General features: G+C 41.2%; 1 protein-coding gene across 9 annotated transcripts in view; it reads left to right on the forward strand.

The window, feature by feature from the left end:
• Positions 1-24,987, forward strand: part of ROBO2 (roundabout guidance receptor 2) — an 888,662-nt gene that overhangs the window by 643,293 nt on the left and 220,382 nt on the right. For 7 of the 9 annotated variants that reach the window (XM_030204228.1, XM_030204231.1, XM_030204229.1 and 4 more), the window contains exons 7-8: positions 3,779-3,790; positions 23,385-23,509. In XM_030204228.1, the coding sequence (XP_030060088.1) occupies positions 3,779-3,790; positions 23,385-23,509 (137 nt within the window). The remainder of the gene's footprint in view (positions 1-3,778; positions 3,791-23,384; positions 23,510-24,987) is intronic. The other 2 variants (XM_030204235.1, XM_030204237.1) reach the window with 1 other exon arrangement.

Genomic DNA, 24,987 nt, shown 5'->3' on the forward strand with positions numbered 1-24,987 from the left:
TCCAGAGATATTCAACAGAACTATCTGGATAGTGCCATTAAATACACTTGCAGACCACCTCAGCACTATCTAGATCGTGTTAGGGCAGTGCGTGCATGGAGCCCGGGGCATCCTCAAAGTTGTCTTGTTAGTGGTGATATTCACAATATCACTGCTATCCTGGTAATACTGGCACTGACCACCATATCAGAAATTCACCACTGTTCACTAGGGGGTCCTTTTACTAAGCTGTAGTAAAAAAATGACTTAATGTGCCATTATGCAGGTCATTCCCTCAGGGCCGCCGAGAGACTAGGCTGGGCCTGGGGCAAAGCCACCCCGCCGCTGCTGCCCTCATCGCTCCCCCTGCTGCTGCCGTCCCCTGTCACTCCCCCCGTCACTGCCGTCCCCTGTCGCTCCCCCCGTTGCTGCCATCCCTGGTCTCACCTGCCTGCCTCCACGGCTCCGGCCCCCCTGCATTCGAAGCGGCAGTCGCAGATCACCTCTCTTCTGGCCTTCCCTCCCTGTGTCCCGCCCTCATCTGATGTAACTTCCGGTTTCTGCGAAGGCGGGACACAGGGAGGGAAGGCCCGAAGGGAGGCGATCTGTGACTGCCACTTCAAATGCAGGTGACCCGGAGCCGAGGAGGAAGGCAGGTGAGACCGGGGACTGCAGCGCCAGCGACCTGACCCCGGCTCCAGGCCCCCCTTGGAGGCCTGGGCTCGGGGAATTTTGCCCCCCTGCCCCCCCCTCTCGGCGGCCCTGCATTCCCACATTTCTAAGGCCATCTTTACTGTGGCGTAAAAATCCTGATTTTCTATTTATTTTATTATTGGCCTTGCATTAATGTTGCTATTAGTGTGTTTTAAAAAAAATAACTGTAAGAGCACCTATCACCACCTGTTTTGTAGGAAATAAGGGCTCCCATGTTATCTGTATGCTAACCAGTTAGTGCGTGGTAATGTAGATCCGCTAACTAATTAATGCAGGAATATTCATTCTCTCTCCTGATATGCCCCCTCAAAAAATGCAAACAATTATTACTGCACGGTTGGTGCATGCACATGCAAAAACTAATGCATGATGTTTTAGTGCATCCCACTTTAGGCCATTTTTGCTGTGTTAGGCACTTAGTGAAAGGACCTCTATCTGATTAGTGGCATTGAATATCTGTATTGTGTTTACTGCTGTGGCCAGAATTTTTTAAAAAGTGTCAACTACAGACTTTAAATATTGTCACATGTGTGGCATACTTATGTATCTTATAACTTCAAAGGATTTCTCCTATTTTCCATGTATAGTAAAATGCCTTGAAAAATGAAGTCTGTGTACTATCGGCCAGTGGCTTATTTGAACAACTGAACTGACTTCAAACTTGGCATTACAATGTAGCAAATATAATCTATGTATCATCCCCGGAAAGATTATTTTTATGAAACAGAAGTTAACAAAGTAGTGATTTGGGAGTTTCTCGTTTTAAGTCTCTGTGGTTATTCCAAACCCATTTGTCATATTTTCATCAGCATTGTGGGTGGAAAGCAGCAATCTGCCATGAGGTAAAGCATCTGTTACTGGAAGGGAGAAATAGGGTCTTGGCCCTCTCTGCAGAACTCATGGCTGTTCTGATTGACTGTGTTTAATAAAAATTAAACATAAAATATAGTTTCTGTTTAAATCAGGCAATGGGAAGGGAATGCTATGTTAGCTTTCCAATAATAAAGCTTATTAAAAGAAAATGGGTAAAATGCTTGGGAAGAAATGAAAACTCACTTAAAAATAAATGACGGATTGCCTGAGGAAGGTGCATCAGTATCCCAAAAGCTGTTGTCTTGAAATATTTGTTGATCTAATGGGCATATTTTCTCTTCCCAGCTATTTTGTGGGTTTTCATTAATTTTATTACTTTTTTTTAATCCAAAAGTTCTTATTTCCAGTGTCAGGATGCTCTTGCCCATCCCTAGCTTAAATGTACATTTCAAATCTCCCAACTTTCCACATGTATTATTTTCAGTGCATCCATATTAATCCATCCAAAATAATCTTACTAGCTGCAAATCTTTGGGCGTTACTACAAATGTGTAGTAGAATTTTGCAGTTGTTGTATAATAATTGCTGAAATTATCATGTGGCAATTGCAAAGCATTTGCATGCACTGTTGGGGACGTGCCCAACATCTGTTCATTTAGGAGATGTTAAGTGCACCCGCGCTAACTGCAGAAGTGACAATGGAGCTCATTTTTGAAAGAAGAAAAAAGTCTAAAAAGTGGCATAAAGTAGCATTTAGACGTTTTTTTTTCATAAAAACATCTGAATCATCATTTTCAAACCTATTTTTCAGACATTTTTGTATGCTGTTCATCTGCAGTGCGTCCAAATCTCAAGAGAGTGATTTGGAAGCAGGATTTGGGCGTTCCTAAGACTTAGATGTTTTTCAGCCATAATGGAACAAAACTAGAAATAAGACGTCTTGAGCTAGACCTGTTTTTATCATGAATAAGGCACAGAAAAGTGCCCTAAATGACTGGAGGGAATCAGGAATGACTACCCAATATCCCTTCCCCAATGGTCACTGACCCCCTCCCACCCCAAAAATGTGAATAAAAATATGTCTTACAATCCTCTTTGACAGCCTCAGATGTTATATTCAGGTCTATCAGAGCACCATGCAGGTCCCTGGAGTAATGTAATAGTCGGTGCAGTGCATTATGGAGTGGGGGACCAGGTCCCTATCTCCCTCTACCTGTCATAATTGTGGTGGAAACTGTGACCCCTCCCAAAGTCACTGAAAGCCTACTGTACCAACATATAGGTGCCCCCTTCACCCATATGGGCTATTGTAGTACTGTACAGTGAGGGGGCAGTAGGTTTTAGGTGGGGTTCGGAAAGCCCAGGAGATAAGATAAGGAATCAAAGGTGAGATATGTACCTGGAAGCATTTTTATGATGTGCACAGAAGTGCCCTCTAGGGTGCCCCATTGCTCTCCTGGAATGTCTGGGGGGACCAGTCTGCTAAAAATGCTGGCTTCTCCTACATCCCAATGGCTTTATTTTCTACATTATGCACATATTCTTTTTTTTTTAACTGACCAAAAAACAAAACGTTCATAGCACAAAACCTAGTTCGAAAACGTGTTTTTGAAAAAAAAAAATAGACATTTTTCTTTTTTGAAAATGACCTTCTTTCCTATTCAGATTTTGTATATTTTTTGCAAAACATCCAAAGTCAGACTTAGACATCATATCAAAAATGCCCCTCCACATGTGGTATTTGTCGCAGGTAACTTCAAAATGCTTTCCACACCCATTTCCCACCCCTGCCCCACCTAGTTACTGCCCCCTAACAGCAAATACAGTTAACATGTGGTTTAATGCGTGGTAATTGTGAAAATACTGAAAAAACCCATTACCACACTTGTGAGGTAGGGGTTACTGCATGCTATGTATTAAATACCCAACACATTTTAGTAAAGGGCCCCTAAGTCTCAAGCCACCTTGTTAACTGTTAGCGCTAATTGCCACTTTAACTACTTAACATTTCTCTAGGAAAAGGCCTCCTTTCTGTTTGTGTTGCACATCTGCTGGCCTTCCACAGCAAAATATATAGCAAAATGTCTGTCGGTATGAAAAATGCAGAGGGAATAAGATGAGACCAAAAGTATGGGTATAATGACCTTTGTGAATTTAGAATGCACTGGAGAGTCCACATTTAAATATAGAATTGCATGTCACTCATTCTGACATTTTTCTTTTTTTTTTCTACATGTTTTATGTTCTTTCCACACCATTGTAATGTCTACAGTACGCTCTGTTGGTAAGTAACCATCCTTCTATCCATTTAGTATATAGTTTTAGGTAGTCCTTCATCTTCCATTTTTTGTGCTGCATTTAACTTATTAACAGTTGTACTAACAATTGATTAGCAGCCATATGGTTTGAAATGGGAATGACGCATACTTTGCAAACATTCTGCTGCTTCCAGAGTACTAATAACTTCACAGTTCATGGAGGCCAGTGTATCAAATTGTGACTTTTTTTTTTTTTTTGCTGAAATGAACTGGCACCCCAGTGCTGGCTTACTTAAATATTAATAAGATGCGGTGCCTGGCATTTTCATTGTGATAATCATGCAAAACAAAAATCTAAATTATGCCTTATTGAGATGTAGTTATGTTTTGGCCATAAATTTGGCCTTTTTTTGCACAGATTTGCTAATAGTGAATATCTCCTGACCAGAGATGCTTGCTATTTCAGCTCACTAGCAGGCTTGCTTAAATTTCTTCAGATAAATTCACAAAGCAAAATTATGCTAAAATAAAAAACAGTGAACATAAAAATTAGCAAAAATGATAGCACATGAAAAAACGATAAATAGCTTCCATTTTGCATCTTGTCTGTAAATCCATTCACAGTTTCATACATTGGCCTCTGGCTCTGCTTTGTCTGTATATTTACATGAATTTGCTTTGTTTTGAAATCAGGTTATCTGCAGCGGAGGGATCAGCTATCAAAATAAGGGTGTGCGGCAAAATGAAAAGTGCACTATTTCTCAGTAGAACTTACTATTGAAGAATAATGTGCACACATTTTGGGAGTTTTTCCACTATTGTTTCTTTCTAAAAAATAATATGAAATGGCATAGGATATGACATTCATATTTCTTATGCAGTTTAAAATAAATGAGTGCACATCCTTATGTTTTTTTTTAAGTTAGCCTGCTATTCAAGGAAGTTATAGTTCACTAGTAACTGGTGAAGATATAACTTCCTTATCTGTCCATTTTTGCCTACTTTGTTGATTGTGTCAGGACAAAAATTCCTGTAACCAGTCCAATACTTTGCATATACTGAAGGGACAGATGGAGAGTTGGAGCAAGGGGTATACATAGAAATTATCCAATATAGCATCATGTTACAGTCACTTTCCAGATAATCTAGGGGGGGTCAATATTCAGCTAGTGGCAGTGAGCGCTTTGCTCACTGTTAATGAAGTTATTCCTAGATAGTCAAAGTCAGACCCTGTCCAGTCTTCGGCTTTGAATATCCGGTTCTTTATGAGCCGGCTAAAACATAGCCACTTAAGTCAATATACAGTACTTAAGCGGCTGTGAACTAGTACATAAAGATAGGACAGACTTTTACGTGGTCTAATTTATGCACTAAGGGCCAGATTCTATATAAGATGCCTAGAAAATCCATGTAGAAAACATTTCCGTCTAAGCATATTCAATAAGTGGTGCCTAGATTTAGGCACTGTATATAGAATACGCTTAGTTGATATCCCAACGCCTAAAACTATGTGCCTCAACATGGTGTAAATCCCTACGTGTAAATTTATGCACACTGGGCAAAATTCTATAACTGCATGCATACATTTTGGAATGCCCACGAAACGCCCATTTCCCCACACATTGCCATGCCCCTTTTGAACTGGGCACATTAGAATTTAGGTGCAGTTTATTACAGAATATGTTTAGCTTGTTCTGCGTGTACATTCTAATTGCAATTAATTATTATTATTGCTTGCTAAGTGCTGTTATCAACGCTGATTAGCTTGTTAAGCCAATTAATTTTTGCACGTTGTTATAGAATACGCCTGGATTTTGGCACAAAACTCTAGGCACACTATATAGAATCTAGGGGTATATCTAGCCAGGGAGATACTATGGGGCCCTTTTACTAAGGCGCATAGGTGTCTACGTGTGTCCAACGCATGTCAGTTTGGAACTGCTGCCCGGCTACCGCATGCCCCAGGCGGTAATTCCATTTTTTATGCATGTCCTATTTGCACATCTGAAAATATTTTTTATTTTCTACCATGTGGCACTAACTGGGCAGTAATCGGCAGTGTATGTATGCTGACTATTACCGCCTGGTTAACGTATGACACCTTACTGCTAAGTCAGTAGGTGTGAGTAAAGTCTCAAGCCCAAAATGGATGCTCACCAATTTTTATTTTGCCGCACGTCCATTTTCGGCCAAAAAAAGGCCTTTTTTGCAGGTACTCTGAAAAATGGACCTGCACGTCTCCAATAAATGCGTGTACAACAGGCAATTTTTTGGCGCACCTTAGTAAAAGGACCCCTATATATGGTGCCTAAAAACTCAGCACTGCCTACGCTTATTCTATAATCGGTACCTAAATCTAGGCGCCAATTATAGAATATGCTCAGTTGATATTTCAATGCCTAAACCTACGCGCATCTATTTACACCAACGAAAACATGGTGTAAATCTCAATGCATAGATTTAGACTTACTGGGCCATATTCTATAACTAGGTGCCTAAATTTTGGAATGCTCACGAAAAACACCCATTTCCCTGCCCATACCTCCTCCTCCTTTTTCCCTGCGTGGGTTAGAAGTTTGGCGCACATTGATATAGAATATGCTTAGCGAGTTGTGTGCCTAAATTCTAATCAGTGTCAATTGGTCCTCATTATTGCTTGTTAAGTTGTGTTATCAGCGCTCATTAGCTTATTAAATTGCGCGCAATTGCAGTGTACAGTAAGAATAGATCAAACATGAGCAATAACAAATACTACTTACAATATCAACACAATATGTGGTAGAACGATTTAGTTGACAGTGAAGGGTATAGGCAAAGATGGAACATATAGATAGGTAAGAGAGTAAGAAGAGTTAGAAAGTAATGTGACTAATTTAAAGAAAGTTGCACATGAGGTCAGAAAGATGGTTAAATATTATCTGAGCTAGGGATGGAGTGGATAAATATGTACTGTCACTCCTTGTGTGTGTGAGTAAGACTAACAAGTTAGTTACTTCTTCCATTAAAGGCCTGGTTGAAAAGCCAAGCTTTCACCTGCTTCCTGAAGTAGAAATATTCTTGTGTTAAGTGGAGCCTTTCAGGCAGTGCATTCCAGAATGTGGAGGCTACTCTGGAGAAGGCTTGCTTGCGGGTATCACATCATGTAATGTCTTTCGGAGAGGGTGTGGTTAGTGATAGTCCTTGAGAGGATCTTAGCATCCTTGGCGGAGTGTAGAGGATCATCCGTTTTGTAGTTAGATAGAGAGAGATAAGTATACACTAATGTTGACCGCATTTATTAAGAAAATATATTTAAAAAAAGGTAAACATTGGCTATGGCGCTCATTAAACCACACTGAGTTGCCAGGTCACCAAGGTTCTTCGATATTTAAGAAGGCATTTCTGCTGAATATTGGTTCTCACTGCTGCCATACTGTATGGGAAGTATTGAGGCGGTCTGGGAATGAAGCTGGGGTGATCTAGGAAGTTATGTGAGCACTGGCAATATTCAGTTCCAATATCTACTTAACTGACTGGGCAAGTAGGACCACCTAACTAGTAGCCCTGACTTTTCCCGGTTAGTATGAGGGTTACAGCATTGAATATCAGTCATGCCTGTATAACTTCTAGGTGCCACTGCTGACCCTGGATATTAAGTTCAAAGTAGACTGTGCTTATGTCTTTCTTAAATGAAGACACTAATGGGATATTTCCTGCCACCTTTTTCTAGCCTAACCTTCAGTTCAAAAAGAAGAACCATAATTTATTTTTTTTTAAAATCCCACAATAAATAAGGGTGCCCAATATGCATCTTTCACAAGTGCCTATAAAATTAAAGGAGTTGAATGTTATCTCTTGGGCTCTTCAATTCAGTGGTTCATTTCACAACTTGTAAGCAGAAGTGAGCCTATAAAAACACTAACCCTAAACAGACAGAATTTATGGCTTCATTAGGAAGAGACAGTGCTTGAGTCTTGTAATGGAAATGGCTGCATGATATTGGAGGTGACGTCTCATGCAGCAGATTAACAGCCTGCTATAACAAAAAAATTACTTTTTCTTAACGTGGGCTGTTTGTGTTCAATTAGCAATAAAGAGTGTATTTGGTTTTATTAAAGGCAACACGATTACGAGAACTACTTGACTACCTGATATTAATTAAGTCAACAGCCCATTGGACATGTAGTGTTGAGTGCCTTCTGTTAAGAGAAAATTAATGCGCATCCAATAGCTTATTTACTATGGGGCTCATCAACAATAATATTTACTTTAAAAATTCTTGATTAACCAAAACGATTAGGCACCTTTTTTACTTTTAAATTGGGACATCTACATTTGCATTTCATACTAATGTGGATGGGAAGCTATACATATTGAAGAAATTATGTTTATATGTCTCTTTTTGGAGTGCTCTTATGTCTGGATATGCTCCCATACCAGTGGTTCCCAAACCTGGTCCTCGAGGCATCCCAGCCAGTCAGGTTTTCAGGATATCCACAATGAATATTCATAAGAGAGATTTGCAAGCAGTGGAGGCAGTTCATGCAAATCTCTCTCATGAATATCTCTCTCATTGTGGATATCCTAAAAACGTGACTGGCTAAGGTCCCTCCACGACCAGGTTTGGAAACCACTGTAAAGAGTGTAATTCTCTATAGGGGCATCTTCTTTCAGACAAATAGAGGGCATCAGATTGGATCCTATTCTGTAAAGGAAGGTAGGCATCTACTTTATAGAATTCTAGCATAACCAGGTATATTCACATGTATACGTTTACGTGAGAGCATTTATAATGCTGATGTAATTGCTCACATCTAGATTCCAGAGATACGTTCCTAACTATAAGTTATGGACTAGATTCTATATATGATGCCTAAAAAATTAGTGCCGAAACAAAATACACCTAGGAGAATCCTATAAAGTACTTTATAGAATAAGCCTACAGTTCTTCATGGTTTGTAGAATACACCGAGCACCCATCCGCTCAACTAAATTTAGTCATGGGCAGTTATGCCAAGTAAAACTTGGTGTAAATACCAACACCTAAATTAGGCGCGGATGGGTGTATTCTATAACAACGCACATAGATTTTAGAAATGCCCACAACCCACCCATGGCTATTCCCCCTTTTCAACTATGCAACTTAGAATTTACGTGCATCTCATTATAGAATAAGCTTAGACAGTTCTGCACATAAATTCTAATTAGTGCCAATAATTGCTTGTTAAAGGCAATTATTGACGTACTAACTAATTAGGTTGTGTGCAGACATGCATTTGATACACCACCTTTCTGTGGTACAACCCAGTTACTTCTTTATGTCCCTAGTGGACAGTAAGTTTTTATACCTGGGGCAGTGGAAGGTTAATTTACTTGCCCAGGGTCACAAGGTGCTGCAGTGGGAAGTGAACTCGGTTCCCCAGATTCTCAGATCACTTCTCTAAACATTAGGCTACTTCTCTTCTCCTCCCAGACGTATGTACTGTATAAGCTGGTATTTTAGTCATTTATGAATGCATTTGCTACTGCATATATGCCAGTACCTTCTTTATAGAATTATCTCCAAATGCTTTTGACAGCACACCACATTGGAGAATCCAAAAGGAAATGCATGTAGCAACCTTAGGGTCCCTTTTACAAAGATGCATAAGGGCCTACACACGTACAGCATGCATCAAATTGGCATTACCGCCTGGCTAGCTTGTGCACCTGATGGTAATTGCAAGTTTGGTGCATGCTGAAAACCTGTGTTAGAAACAAATTTTCTACTGCAGGGCCATTCCCTGTGGTAATCGTCAGTTGGTGCCAGTGGCATAGCTACTTGGGGCCATGGGGGCCTGGACCCCCATAGATTTGGCCCTGGACTCCCTTGCTGATGACCCTCTCGACCCCCCTCCCGCTGCCAACACTCCTCCGCCGTCGCCTACCTTTGCTGGCAGTGGACCCCAACCCCCACCAGTCGAGGTCCTCTTCTTCTGGCGCAAGGCTTCGTTCTGTTTCTTTGAGTCTGACATCCATATGACGGCAGCGGCGGGGGAGGGTTGGCGGCGGGAAGGGGTTCAAGAGGGTCATCGGCAGGGGGGCAAAGTTGTTGGTGGTGGCAGCAGCGGGGGGGGGGCTAAATGTGCCCCCTCACCTCGGGCTCTGGACCCCCTCCTGCCGAAGTCTGGCTATGCCCCTGGTTGGCACACGCTAGATGGTTACCACATAGGTAAAGCTTGAATCCTTACCGCTAATTCAGTGAGTGGCGTTAAGGGCTCAGGCCGTAAATAGACGTGCTCTGGTTTTAATTTTGCCACATCCATTTCCCGGCCCAGCCCCCCCCCCTTCTTTTTTTCCAGATGCAGTGGAGAAATGGTCCAGCGTACATCCAATACACATGCCCACACTATCACGGGCCACTTTTTGGCACACCTTTGTAAAATGTCCCTCCTAAAGAGTTGGCTTTGTGCAGATAAGAGAGTAAACCTTCTGGTTTAATTAGTAGAGGCCACTGAACTAATGACAATTGACCGATCATCTGCAGCCAAATCTATTTTATATGGTATTGTTCAAAGCAAAGCAAGAATGATTTTTGTACAGATCATGTCCAAATGTTTTGTCTGTGACTTTGTGTCAGGGGAGAGTCCACCAAACAGAATGAGCTCAATATTTCAGCCTTTATCCATGAATGCTTAGAAGATGTCAGTATTTTGATTAAAGTTTGTCACACATTGTTTTTGAATTCTTTGTCAGAAAAGTCTGCATTTTAGGTTGTCTTTGAACAGGATGCATACAAGAACAATTTTGTTAACTTTTACATGAGATGATTTTATGCACAATGGGGCCTTTTACTAACCTGCGTTAAACGCTAATGGTTTCGTAATGCAGCTTAAAATGGCATACCAGAGGATACGTTCAGGCGTCTTGCGGAAACTGACAAATTAGCACTCACTAACTGTACGCTGAAAAATATTTTAAATTTTTTGAGAGACTGTGTCATGGAGTGGAGAGTGGGTGTTCCTGTGCTAATCAGCTAGTGCAGCTACATTACCATATGTTAACTGGTTAGCAGAGGAATACTGCATGAGCCCTTACTGCATACAAAATGGGTGGCAGTAATTTGTTAATGGCTGCGTACTAATGGCAACATTACCACATGGCCATTAATACAAAAAATACAAAAAGGCCATTTTTATGGTAGCAGTAAAAATGGCCTTAGTATGTGGGGAAAACCCCGCGTGAGGATGTGCTGTGGCCACTTTTTGCCACAGCTTTCTAAAAGGACCATATAAATAACTAGGGGGTCCTTTACTAAAGTGTGCTGAAAAATGGCCTGCGGTAGTGTAGGCGCAGGTTTTGGGAGCATGCAGAATCATTTTTCAGTGCACCTGTAAAAAAAGGCCATTTTTTATTTTTGCCGAAAATGGGCTTGCGGCAAAAAGAAAATTGTTGCGTGTCCATTTTGGGTCTGAGACCTTACTGCCAGCCATTGACCTAGCGGTGAAGTCTCAATGTGGTAACCAGCGGTAAGGACCTACATGCGCCAAATGCCACTTGGCAAGCATCCGATTTGCGCGGCAGAAAATAAAAATTTATTTTTCGGCTTCGCGTATTGGATACATGCCAAAAATGAAATTACCACAAGAGCCATGTAGTAACTCCATTTTGGCGCATATTGGGCACGCATAAACACTTACATGGCTTAGTAAAAGGGGCCCTAGGAAAGTGAACTAGTGTGTGGTCTGTACTTAGGTTGACTGTTATCAGGATGCATACAAGAACATCACTCATGCATTTGTACTCTTTGGGGTATGCTTTCTAGGTGTTTTTGTAGCCGTGAATGCATTAGTCAAGATTATAAAAAGTCATGGAGTCAAGAGGTTGGGACTTTGTGCGCTCTACAATAGTGAAATATGTATTCCAGCTCTAGAGGGAATTATTTCCAGATAATTTAATACATTGTGACACAACTGAGAATTCTGCTTCAGCCTCGGCAGAAGATATGTATTGTATGCCCCATTCTGCCCTTTGTTATACTATAAAATTAAACTGTGTCCCTACTGATCTGCTGAACAAATGAATGTGGCAGTAATGAGGTCTTAAATTCTTTAATAATTTTGTAATGGCATTAACCTACTATCCTGCTTATAATCGAATGAGAAAAACGCCCAAGTTCCGACCTAAATCGGGAGATGGACGTTTATCTCACAAAAACGAATAAAGCGGTATAATCGAAAGCCGATTTTTGGACGTTTTCAACTGTAATCCGTCGCGGATGCGGACAAAGTTGATGGGGGCGTGTCAGAGGTGTGGCGAAGGCGGAACTGGGGCGTGGTTATCTGCCGAACAGAGATGGGCGCATTTCACCGATAATGGGAAAAAAGTATGCGTTTTTAGCTAGAATTTAGGACACTTTTCCTGGACCCTGTTTTTTCACGAATAAGGCCCCAAAAAGTGCCCTAAATGACCAGATGACCACTGGAGGGAATCGGGGATGACCTCCCCTGACTCCCCCAGTGGTCACTAACCCCCTCCCACCACAAAAAATGAAGTTTCTCAACTTTTTATTTTCACCCTCAAATGTCATACCCACCTCCCTGGCAGCAGTATGCAGGTCACTGGAGGAGTTGTTAGGGGGTGCAGTGGACTTCAGGCAGGTGGACCCAGGCCCATCCCCCCTACCTGTTACAATTGTGCTGCTTAATGCTTATTAGTCGTCCAACCCCCCCAAACCCACTGTACCCACATGTAGGTGCCCCCCTTCACCCCTTAGGGCTATAGTAATGGTGTAGACTTGTGGGCAGTGGGTTTTGAGGGGGATTTGGGGGGCTCAACACACAAGGGAAGGGTGCTATGCACCTGGGAGCTCTTTTACCTTTTTGTTTGGTTTTGTAAAAGTGCCCCCTAGGGTGCCCGGTTGATGTCCTGGCATGTGAGGGGGACCAGTGCACTACGAATCCTGGCCCCTCCCACGAACAAATGCCTTGGATTTATTCGTTTTTGAGCTGGGCGCTTTCATTTTCCATTATCGCTGAAAAACAAAAACGCCCAGCTCACACATTGTTGAATAAAACATGGGCGTCTATTTTTTCCCAAAATATGGTTCGGTCCGCCCCTTCACGGACCCGTTCTCGGAGATAAACGCCCATGGAGATAGGCGTTTTCGTTCAATTATGCCCCTCTATGTGTTTTTGCCTCCAACACAATCTTTTTTTCAAAGTCCCTCTTTGCCTTCCTTATCAGTGTTTTGCATTTGACTTGACATTCTGTATGCTGTTTCTTATTATTTTCAATCAGTTACTTCTTCCATTTTCTGAAGGATTTTCTTTTACCTCTTCCTTCACCTCACTTTTTAACGATGTCAGCTGTTGTTTGGTCTTCCTCCCTCCTTTTTTAATACACGGAATATATTTGGCCTGGGCTTCCAGGATGGTATTTTTGAACATCCATACCTGATGTAAATTTTTGACCCTCGCAGCCGCTCCTCTAACTTTTTTTTTCACTGTTCTTCTCATTTTATCATAGTCTCCTTTTTGAAAGTTAAACGCTAATGTATTGGATTTCCTGTGTATTATTACTCCAAAGCTATTATCAAATCTGCAGGCGAACTTAAAAAAAAAAAGTTCACTCCCACAGCCAATACATGTGGTTTTAACTGAAGAAATGCTTTCCTATGTGCTGTATGGCTTGTGCCACATCAGGAAATATCTGGAGTTTACCACCACAGTAAAGAAAATCTTTTTTTTAAATTATTATTATTTTCTCATGTTATTTGCCTAGACAAGTAGTACAGGTTAACTAGGGGGAAGGTGAGCTAGATGTATTGTCTTCTACTGAACCGTTTAATTATCTCAAATCTTCTCAAGACCATATTTCTGAACAAGCCACTCTTCTACTGAATTCACTTGTTAAAAAGATAAGATTACTGTGTTAACATCCTATTTTTAAAAAAGAAATATTTTTTGCCACTTTTTCTTGGTCTCCAACTGACTTCTTAGTATTTTGAGGATCCTTTCTCTCGCCACACGATTCATAGTAATCGCTTGGGTCTGACACCTCTATAATTAATGCTGGTCTGATGTTTTTCTCTTTTATCACTATGTCCAGTTTTCTTGCATCTAGTTGTTTTTATCAGTTGAAATGGGGATGTCCCTGGGGGAATAGTAACCTCTTTGTTCTTAGGGTCATGATCATAGTGCATTTCTGGCATAGCGATATAGTAATGTTCATTTTAAATCCCTCTTGCATACACAAAAATGCTTAATATATAAATGTGTTTGGGGACAGCACCAACCTGTGCTGAAAACCTTCCCTTCAAATATTTAAGTGAAATATTCTCAAAAAGTTAAGAAAGGACTAGTTTATTTATAGATATGTACAGACAAGGTATTGATTACAGCTCTCAGCTTTGGGGTATTATGCAAGGAGAATATGCGTTGACATAAATATTGATTGAAACCCTGAATTATTAATTATACTGAATCACAGTGAACTCACTAACCCCACTGTTTACTAAGCTACGCAGCAATGCCGACACAGCCCATTCAAAGTGAATGGGCTTTGTTGGCATTAGTTCACGGCTTAGTAAACAGGGGGGTAATTGTAATTGTGGCCTGGCTCTATGTCCAAATGTTTTCTTTTTGTCAGCTTGCTTTATTTCTGAAGCTGGTTCTGCAATACTTCTCTTTTGCATTGAGGGGGAGTAAATGCTGATTCTTCAGCTAGCAGAGAAGGTTTTCTACTTGCTTAGTAGATAGTGGTAGAACATGGAGATTGTTTTGTCTCGGGTGCAGATGAAGAGTGCCAGAGAGTGAGACAGGAAATAAAGTCTGCTTATATTAGTTTTGTTGGGTTCTAAGAACTGAGGTCACCTGTGGGGTGGTAATCCAGTCACAATATAGGAAAAAGTGGAACTAAGTTTTTCTGGTTTTTAAGATGGATGTATGGGTTTTGAGGAAAAGCCAGTTTGAACTGGTTCACCTGGTCACATATCCTGGCAACCAGGTACTAGTTGGTCACAGAGCCTGGCAACCAGGTACTCAGATACACATCCAAGAATTTCAGGATAGATTGTCTGTGGGAACACTCAGGCCCTTTTATTTACTGTCAATATGGAGATAGGCCTATACTTGCAGAATGATGATACTTATTTTCAGATAAGTCCTTTTATACTAAGTGAATTCTTTTGTCTCAGTTTCAAACCTTACCATTCTCAGTGGCCCTCCTTTATACCATCTCTGCTTTTCTAATAGGAGGAGGTTGACAAATTTAACATTTCTTTTGTCCAAGCTGACCATAGTCAGAAAAAGGAGGATGGGTGGGGATGCCAGAACTGGCTCTCTGAGCTAACCAAGTTTCAGCAGGCAATTTTTTTAAAAGAATAAATCCTGGATTCAGCAAAATTTATAATTCAGCAAATTCATCACACCACTCTACATTTACATACTTTTGTACATAGAAATTTTCTGCTATCAACATTTTACAGCCAGCATGAGTGATCATTTACAGCTCTTTTCACAAAATCTACAGATGTCTGTTCTATCAGTTTTTTCTATGGTTGCTGTAAACCATCTCTTATGTAATCTATTGTCCAGGGCATCAACTATCAGTTACTCATTTTTAGGTTTCAGTTTCTCCTTTCCTTAACTATTCATGTGTCCGCTTTTTTTTTTTAATCATAAAATGATTCCTGGAACAACACATTGTATTTAATCCAATACTAATGCATTTGCTACTTATTTTTCCACATTTGGTGATCCAATTCCTTAAAGAGATTTTTTTTTCCTTCGCAAATTCTGTTGCTTCCATCCCTATTGATACCAATGGATTCTAGATGCTTACTTTCTTATTTCAGTACCTTTTGTGCATTCATATCTGAAGATACTGTTAAGTAAATCTGGAGGTCTATGATAGCTAAATAGGTATAATCTATTTTTATGAGAACCATTCTTCCTTTGGCTCGGGGAAAGTACGGTCTTGGCATACACTGATTTTTATAAATGGCCTTGTGGGCATGGAGTTTTCTTGTTCATACATCCAGTTTTTCAAAAGACCAGTCTACAGTTCCAAAGCTGTTTGGGAATTGCCTGCTGATTAATGGCTTATTCTTAGTTCATCATGTTAATGCATTCTCCAATATCAATTTAAGTCTCCTATAATATTCTTTACTAATCTCTTATCTCAGTGATTTATGCTTCATTGTCACTCCTTCCTCTCCTAGATATTTACCAGTATGTACAACTTTCTGTTCAAACTCTGTTATATCACAGTCATGAGTCAGCGGGATGTTTTCAGTTTTGCTCAACTTGCCTCTAGGAAAAGTTGCCCTAGCACATTTGTCCAGACCTAAAGTTATCTTGATGTCATCTGTGAATGCTTTTGTTGCCATTTTTAGGTGTAAGGCTAAACCTAAGCCCAAGAGATAATGACTGCTTAGTGGATTAAGTGCCTAACAAAACAAAAGTGATGAAAGAGCTTGGTTAAAATTCCACACCTGCTCCTTGTTATTTTGGGCATGTCATTTAACCTTCCATTGCCTCAAGTACAAACTTGGATTGTGAGCTCTCCATGAACAGGAAAATTACATGGAGGGGCATAATCGAAAAGGACGCCTAAGTTTTGCTGAGGACATCCTCGTAAAATGTCCCAATGGAGGAGCGGGGAAACCGGTATTATTGAAACAAGATGGACATCCATCTATCGTTTCGATAATACGGTCGGGGATGCCCAAACCTTGAAATTTAGGTCGTTCTTAGAGATGGTCGTCCCTAGACTTGGTAGTTTCTGATTTTCAGCGATAATGGAAACCAAGTACGCCCATCTCAGAAACGACCAAATGCAAACCCTTTGGTCATGGGAGGAGCCAGCATTCGCAGTGCACTGGTCTCCCTCACATGCCAGGACACCAACTGGGCACCCTAGGGGGCACTGCAGTGGACTCCAGAAATTGTTCCCAGGTACAAAGCCCCCTTACCTTGTGTGCTGAGCCCCCCAAAACCCACTACCCACAACTGTACACCACTACCATAGCCCTTACGGGTGAAGGGGGCACCTAGATGTGGGTACAGTGGGTTTCTGGTGGGTTTTGAAGGGCTCACATTTACCACCACAAGTGTAACAGGTAGGGGGGTGGGGCTGGGTCTGCCTGCCTGAAGTGCACTGCACCCACTAAAACTGCTCCAGGGAGCTGCATACTGCTTGAGGCTGGCACAAAATATTTTTAAAGTTCTTTTTTGAGGGTGGGAGGGGGTTAGTGACCTCTGGGGGAGTAATAGGAGGTCATTCCTGATTCCCTCTGGTGGTCATCTGGTAAGTTCAGGCACCTTTTTGTGGCTTGGTTGTAAGAAAAACAGGACCAGGTAAAGTCGTACAAGTGCTCATCAGGAACACCCTTTTTTTTCCATTATGGGTCGAGGACGCCCATGTGTTAGGCACACCCAAGTCCCGCCTGCGCTATGCCTCCGACATGCCCCCATGAACTTTGGTCATCCCTGCGACGGAAAGCAGTTGGGGACACCCAAAATCAGCTTTCGATTATGCTGATTTGGGCGACCCTGTGAGAAGGACGCCCATCTTCTGATTTGTGCTGGAAGATGGGCGTCCTTCTCTTTCGAAAATGAGCCTGATAGTGTACCTGAATCTAACTCACCTTGAGCTGCTATTGGAGATCATTTTGAGTGAGTTTTGAGCAGCTCCTCACAACATAAAGAAGTAGCAGGTGGAAATTGCCAGCTGGGTTGGTAATCTGCTTTATCTGTCTGAATATTGATTTGAATCTTGTGGGACTTGAAATGTCCTTCCCCATAGGCATAAAATGGCACAAAGCCTTTTATAGATGAGGCCCTGCATTTTCCTTGGTTTCTTTTCTGCCGGTGACTTAAGTATCACTGAACTTGGGTTGTTACCTCTTTGTCCTTCTCAATAGATTTTGCTTTCCTGCTAAAACCTTGTCACGGAGAAATAAGTCAGTCATTATTAATGCAATAATCTGAGTAAAGTTCCCCATTTCTCTGCCACATATCTTCAGATTTCTCTTATAGCTATACGATTGTCAATAATGTTGTCTATAGCTTACCAGAGCTGACCTAAGGGAGTAGCAATATAGTAACTTTAGGCCTTTGTAACCTAATGCAACTTTTAGCAGTGAGCAGAAGTCCAATCTTCAGCCAATATGATAGGGGAAAAGACTTGATTGTGTAGACACATCTATCCTAGAATATTAAAGTCATAAATTTCATAGCATAAAAGATTAAGCTTTTAGGACATGTATTGAAACATTTTGAAACAAATATGGCTGGAAAAGAGGCCTTCAAAAATGTACGTATATATGTTAAGTTCTGTAGCCCTGAGGCACATGTGCTATTCCATCATGAATTAAAGTTCTTATTTTATAAGCCATTTCTGTCAAGGTGAACATTGCTTTAATAAATCAGTCTCAAATCAAATAAGCAACACTTTATAGAACTTGGGACTCTACAAAGTAATTGTCACACTGCATCTTACCGTAATCCAATTATCATTCGGTTGTAACATGGATCAGCCCAAGTAAACACTGTACATATATACTACTGTTTTCTTTAAGAATATTAAAGCAATAAATTAATGTTGAAACTAAATCTGAGCCATTTATAAACCATGCAATGATGTATATTTTAGCTGCGTGGCACTGTATTTGCTACAGGGGTGAAAACTAACCAAGGTTTTGTGATATATTACTAAGAAACACTTCATCACACACTTTTGTGATGTACAAAAATCTAGATAAGGAAAACCTCTATTGTCTCTATCATCTTGGTACTGTCATTTCTCACTGCATACAAGTGCAGTGAAATTCATAGATCAACTGTACAGGAAGGTTCAACTGAAGAGGAAAGATGGTAATGATATTCCTATGCTATTTCTCCATACTTCACAGTTTCATATGAAGTAAGACTTTTGGTTTGCCTCAGAAAAATCAGTGCCCATTGCATGGAGATAGTCCTACCTGATAACTTTGTTTTGCTTATCCTAACGTGGGGGAAGGAGGCTTCAGGATGCTCAGACTCTCTGAGGTTGATGTTCAAAGCAACTTAAACAGCTAGAAATGGCTCCTGGCTATTTAAATTGCTTGTTAGCACCCAAGACGAAACCAGATATTTTGTGGATGTTCTGGGGGCAGAGTCAGCACTTAGGCCCAGATGATCAAAAGCCCTGCGCTGTTCCAAACAGCGCCCTAAAAATAGCACCGGGACAGCGCAGGGCTTTTCTGCATCGATGATCAAAGATAATGCATGCAAATCTAAGCAGCGCTATTATCTTTGATTATCATGTTTAAAGTGCGGGAGAATTGTGCCGAGCATGCGCTCAGCACAATCCTCCCGCACTTGTTTGACAGGTCTGGGCTGTCAAACACCCAAACCTGTCAAACAGCATGCCGAACAACGAGGCTGCCAGCCGCTGCGCAAACCGTCTCCCACCCTCCCGCCCAGCGACGGGGAGGGGGGGCTGGAGGTCCGTGGGTCTCATGCATCCACCCCCCCGAACCCAATCCTTAAGTGGCCGCCTCGCCGAAAAACGCTGTCCTACCCTCCCACCCACCGACAAGGGGGGGGGGGCTGGAGGATCGGTGGGTCTCCAGCCCCCGAAACCCCCAGAAATCGTTGATTGGCCGCCTCCGGACAAAGGATCTCCCACTGTGATCGATCGACGGGGGGGGGGGGGGGGTTGGGGGCTGGAGGTCCGGTGGACCTCCAGCCCACCCCAAATCCTCCCCCCAGCATTGTCCTTAGATTCCCTGGTGGTCCGTGGTGTGCTGTGGTGTCGTGACACCCCCCCCCCTCCCGGCCCCCCTACCTTTTGTTGGAGGAGGGACGCAGCCTGCCTGCCTCCCTCCTCTTCCAGTCAGTCGACGCCCAAAATGGTGGCGCCCAGCACCGCCCACTGCATCCTGGGATGCGCTGGGCGGGGCTGCAGACCATGTAAGGGAGCGATTCCCTTACAGTGCATACTTATGTACTTATATAACATTCATATAACATACATATGATACTCAGGATTCCAGAGCAATACAAATAAACAACTTAATAGTCACACATTAGAACATTCAAATAACATAGATACGATTCTAAAGCTATATGTGCAATACAATGAAACATCATAATGATTAGTGGAGGTGGCAAGTACAGATATGTATATAGATGGGACAAGATGGGTAGTACAGGGTCATTAGGATAAATAGATGGGTAGCTAAACTAAAGGCAAATTTATACATACAGTTGTATAAGATATGAGGAACAGGCACACAGTCACTCTCACACACACTCTCTGAAACATACACACTCCGAGGAAAACCTTGCTAGCGCCCGTTTCCTTTAAAACAGAAACGGGCCTTTTTTACTAGTTTATAATAAACATAATAATAGTAAGGTTTTAAGAATATATGAATTGGAAATGGGAAGGTAAACGACGATAGGATAGACAGAAGGAAAGTAGATGGGGGGGTATAGTGGTTTTAAGATTAAAATAGAGATAAGATATGGGTGTCTGTAAATGATGAAGGGAGAAAAAATCCTGCCATAACATAGTAATGCTCCGATGTTAATACCGTTTGTAACACATTAATGCACCTAACTGCTGGTTCATTATCTCCATTTTTATTCCTCTGTAGAATACCATCTTCTGCTGTAGAAACAACTCTGAACATGATGTGATTAACCTTCAGGTCCCCCGTCCCCTCATCTCAAAGCCCACCTCACACATGCCCTGCGCTTTCTATTCTTGTTCAACCATCTGATTTCCATATCATCCTACTTGCCCTCACAAGTTGTCATTAGCATAACAGAGCTTGGGCATGACATTGATTGAAGTCAGCACTTGCTGAATTCGGTATCAAAGCATAATTTGCTCAAAATCAAATCAAATTTACTATGTACAGTACTTAGCATTTACTGTCGTTTTTTAAATGAACATTCATCTTGTAATATCAGGAGCATATGTGTGGACTTTATATAGATATGGATAGATATAGATATGTAATCATATGAGAATCATGCAGCACACCTTTTATAGCAATTGTATTTGACTTGCAAATGTATAGAAATGATCCTTAAAACTTTCATGATCTTTTTATCCAAATCAGTTTCATGTTGTAGCTGAAGTATTGAATGGTATTTTTATTTATTTATTTTTGCAGTTAGATTTCTTCTCTTTAGCTATAATAGTAGAATGCATGTATTAAATGTTACATATTAGCTGGAAATATGTTTCAGCAGAATAATTATGAAAACTATAGAAACAAACTGGCTGATATACAGTGGTTTTTAAGCCGCTGACACTGATATTCAGACCAGTGTCAAGGTAGCTCAGCTGATAGAGTTAGGATAGCGAAAAAAACTGTCCTAACTTTATTCTCTTAGTGGTCCTTTTACCGAGCTGTGGTAAAAATGGCCCTGCAGTAGCTATGGGGGCTGTTTTTGCTGTAAGCTGAGGCCCTTTTTACCACAGCGGGTAAAAAAGGCTGAAAATAGCCATGACCTTGCGGGGCGGAGTGGGGGAGCACTTACTACCATCCATTCAGGTGACAATAAGGGCTTCCACGCTAACCCAGCGGTAACCGGGTAGCGCACAGCACTGCCCGATTACCACCAGGTTAACACCACGCTAAAAAATACAGGGCAATTTTCCCTAGTGTGGGAGATAGTGCACACTAGGGCTGGAGCCCGTGTTGGGCTGGCAGTAGTTCCACATTGGACCTAACCACTGCTTTGAAAAAGGGCTCCTCATTTAGCTAGTGAGCAGATTGAATATTGCCGCTAACCCCAAGATTCTATAAAAGTCAATAAAAAATTGTGTGTGCACATTTGGTTGTGTGCCCAGTTTGCACATACAATTTAATTCACTAATGAGCTAATTAGTGTCAGTAATTGCTTGTTTAGATTTAATTGGAATTTTACACACAAGTTCAAAAGGGGGGCACGGAAATGGGAGGGTCATGGGTGGAAGGGGGTCATTCCTAAAATACATGCACGTTGTTATAGAATGATGGGGAATATGCACCTAATTTAGACGTGTACATTTGCACCATGGCCACGCCTAAAGTTAACTACAATTCCCAGGCATAAGCTCCATTCTATAAACTGTGCCTAGCTTTAAGCATGGTACCTTTATATAATATATGTAAACTGCTTTGGTTGTACTCACAGACAGGCTGTATGTCAAATCTATGGCCCTTTATACAATAGTGCTTTTATTGGCATTGATTATTGCTGGCTCTGCCCACAAACTGCCTCTGTGCTAACCGGATAGTGGTGCAGTGATCAGAGCAGATATTCAATGGCACTGCCTGGTTATTATTATTATTTGCTGCATTTGTTTCCCACATTTTCCCACCTTTTTGCAGGCTCAGTGTGGCTTACATTATGCCGTAAAGGCGATCGCCATTTACGGAATGAGAAATACAAAGTAGTGTTACAAGAAAATTCATAGATGTTGAAGTACAATATAAAGTAAATTAGATAAACAGTTCATTTCAGCATAAGAGATAAGGGGGTAAATTGTTAATGTTCATTGGTGGCAAATTGATTGAAACAATCAGGGAATACAGTTTCATCTGGTTCTGATGGAGTTTAGATGTTAGGTCATTGATGATGGGTCATTATGGTATGGTTCAGAACCGCTGAGTATTTCCTCCCAGTCCACTCTCCTGCCTGGTTAAATCCTTTTGAATGCTGGGCCCTATGATTTCTGTTTTGATTAAAATTGTGCTGGGATGACAGTATCCCCCTGATATTCAGCCAGCTGCGGGCAGTGCTTTCACTTCCCACCACCAGCATTCAACCCAGATGTTCAATGCCGAGCTGTTTCCGGTGCCTGGCATTGACTGTCTGGTTGTTCTAACACTGGCTAGTGCATGACCAGTTACGTCAATATTCAGACTGTGTATGAGGTCTTATTTGCGTGTTAAACCCGGCCGGTTAAGTTCCTAATATCGGGACAGTTACGCCTCGGAAGTTAGATAATTCATCTCATAACTCTTGCTTGGTGTGATAATGGAGAACGATATTTCATTTTCTTTTGTCATGTGTTGATCTTTTCTAACCAGATGATAAATCTTGTTACAGTTCGTACAGTTCACAAGGATTGACATTTTGCTGTTTGCTTAGGATAAAGTCTAACCTTTTAAGTGTAAGATTTCAATAAATCTCTGGAACCTCTTATTATTTGCATTTTTCCCCTGCCTAACAGTGGTACATCCCATTGTGCTCCATTGCTTTTTTTTTGATGACAGGAAACCTAATACCAAAGGACTTTTAATTCCTTTTTCCTCGTCTGCTCCTCATCCTGTGCCTGTGGCTGCATTTAGATGCATTTGCCCTGGATATACAGTTGAAGAATCTAAAAAAAAAAAAAAAAAGTTTTATCTTCATTTTATGTATGGGTTGTAGCTGTCGAATGGGAAACAATATGTAGAAAAAAAGAGTAGTGTAACATTTGATCTCATTGCCTTCTTTAGTTTAGGAATACTGTCTGAATATAATCTATAAAGTAATCTAGCTCTTGTGGTTCAATATATAATCCTTATCCTTGTGCTGTAATATATCTCTGTCATTCTAGTTTTCTGTTTCCACCCTTACAATACTTCAGAGATCTCTATTTCTCCTGTTTTTTATTCTTCCCTTTTAGCTCCACCACAGTTTGTGGTAAGGCCACGGGATCAGATTGTGGCCCAGGGCCGAACAGTGACATTTCCTTGTGAAACAAAAGGAAATCCCCAACCAGCTGTTTTCTGGCAGAAAGAAGGCAGTCAGGTGAGTCAAATTGCTTAATTGCTTAAGATCCTAATCTCTTGAGATTCTGAATTATTGAACTTTATCAATTAAGATTCAGCAGAGTCAGGGCTCCATTCACAAAGGAAAGTAATAAAATGAGAAAGAAAAAGCCATTTGACAATCTGGAGCATGCATTTTCTTTGTCAAAGTGTGTGCCATTTTAGGAAATTAATTTATTTGCATTTAATATATTGTACTGGGAAAATCTGTTCTACTGCTTATAACATGGAACTTCAGCTGTCTTATTAAACCCTGTAGTTCACTGAAAGGGAAATCGGACTTGATATACCTACCGCCTTTCTGAGGTTTTTGCAACTACATTCAAAGCGGTTTACATGTATTCAGGTACTTATTTTGTACCAGGGGCAATGGAGGGTTAAGTGACTTGCCCAGAGTCACAAGGAGCTGCAGTGGGAATCGAACTCAGTTCCCCAGTATCAAAGTCCACTGAACTAACCACTAGGCTACTCCTCCAATCACTTATATCCTGTATCTTGGAGAATACAAAAATAGTCATTTCTGTAACTGTCTTGGAAAGCATATTCAAGTCAGGTTTTCAGATTACCCTTGACAAATTTGCATGACATAAAATTTAATACACTGGGAGGCATATTTTCAAAGCACTTTGGGAGGCTAAGTTCCATAGGTTTCTATGGAACTTTGGGAGGCTAAGTGCTTTGAAAATGAGCCTCTGGGTCTTTAATATATTCAAATTTATCTCATGCCTAGTCATTTTTGATATCCTGAAAAATGTGAGTAGCTGTGGGGGTCTCAGTGGCAGTTATGAGAAGCCCTGAATTAGAATGAGACAGCCAGAAGTTCCCAGAGATCAGGGACAGGTTGAGGCAGTAGTGGAGCTACTGCTAGTGATATGCAATTTATCCTTAAAATCGAGCGAGGTACCGGAAGATTGGAGGGTGGCCAATGTAACGCCCATTTTTAAAAAAGGTTCCAGGGGAGATCTGGGAAATTATAGACCGGTGAGTCTGATGTCGATGCCGGGGAAAATGGTAGAGGCTATTATTAAAAACAAAATTACAGAGTACATCCGAGGACATGAAGTAATGAGACCGAGTCAGCACGGCTTTTGTGTGGGGAAATCTTGCCTGACCGATTTACTTCAGTTCTTTGAAGGAGTAAACAAACATGTGGACAAAGGGGAGCCGGTTGATATTGTGTATCTGGATTTTTGAAAGGCGTTTGACAAGGTACGAAGTAATGAGACCGAGTCAGCACGGCTTTTGTGTGGGGAAATCTTGCCTGACCGATTTACTTCAGTTCTTTGAAGGAGTAAACAAACATGTGGACAAAGGGGAGCCGGTTGATATTGTGTATCTGGATTTTTGAAAGGCGTTTGACAAGGTACCTCATGAAAGGCTACAGAGGAAATTGGAGGGTCATGGATAGGTGGAAAAGTCTTATTGTGGATTAAAAACTGGTTGAAGGATAGGAAACAG

Source organism: Microcaecilia unicolor, chromosome 5 (genome assembly GCF_901765095.1).
Source record: "Microcaecilia unicolor chromosome 5, aMicUni1.1, whole genome shotgun sequence".
Taxonomy (NCBI): domain Eukaryota; kingdom Metazoa; phylum Chordata; class Amphibia; order Gymnophiona; family Siphonopidae; genus Microcaecilia; species Microcaecilia unicolor.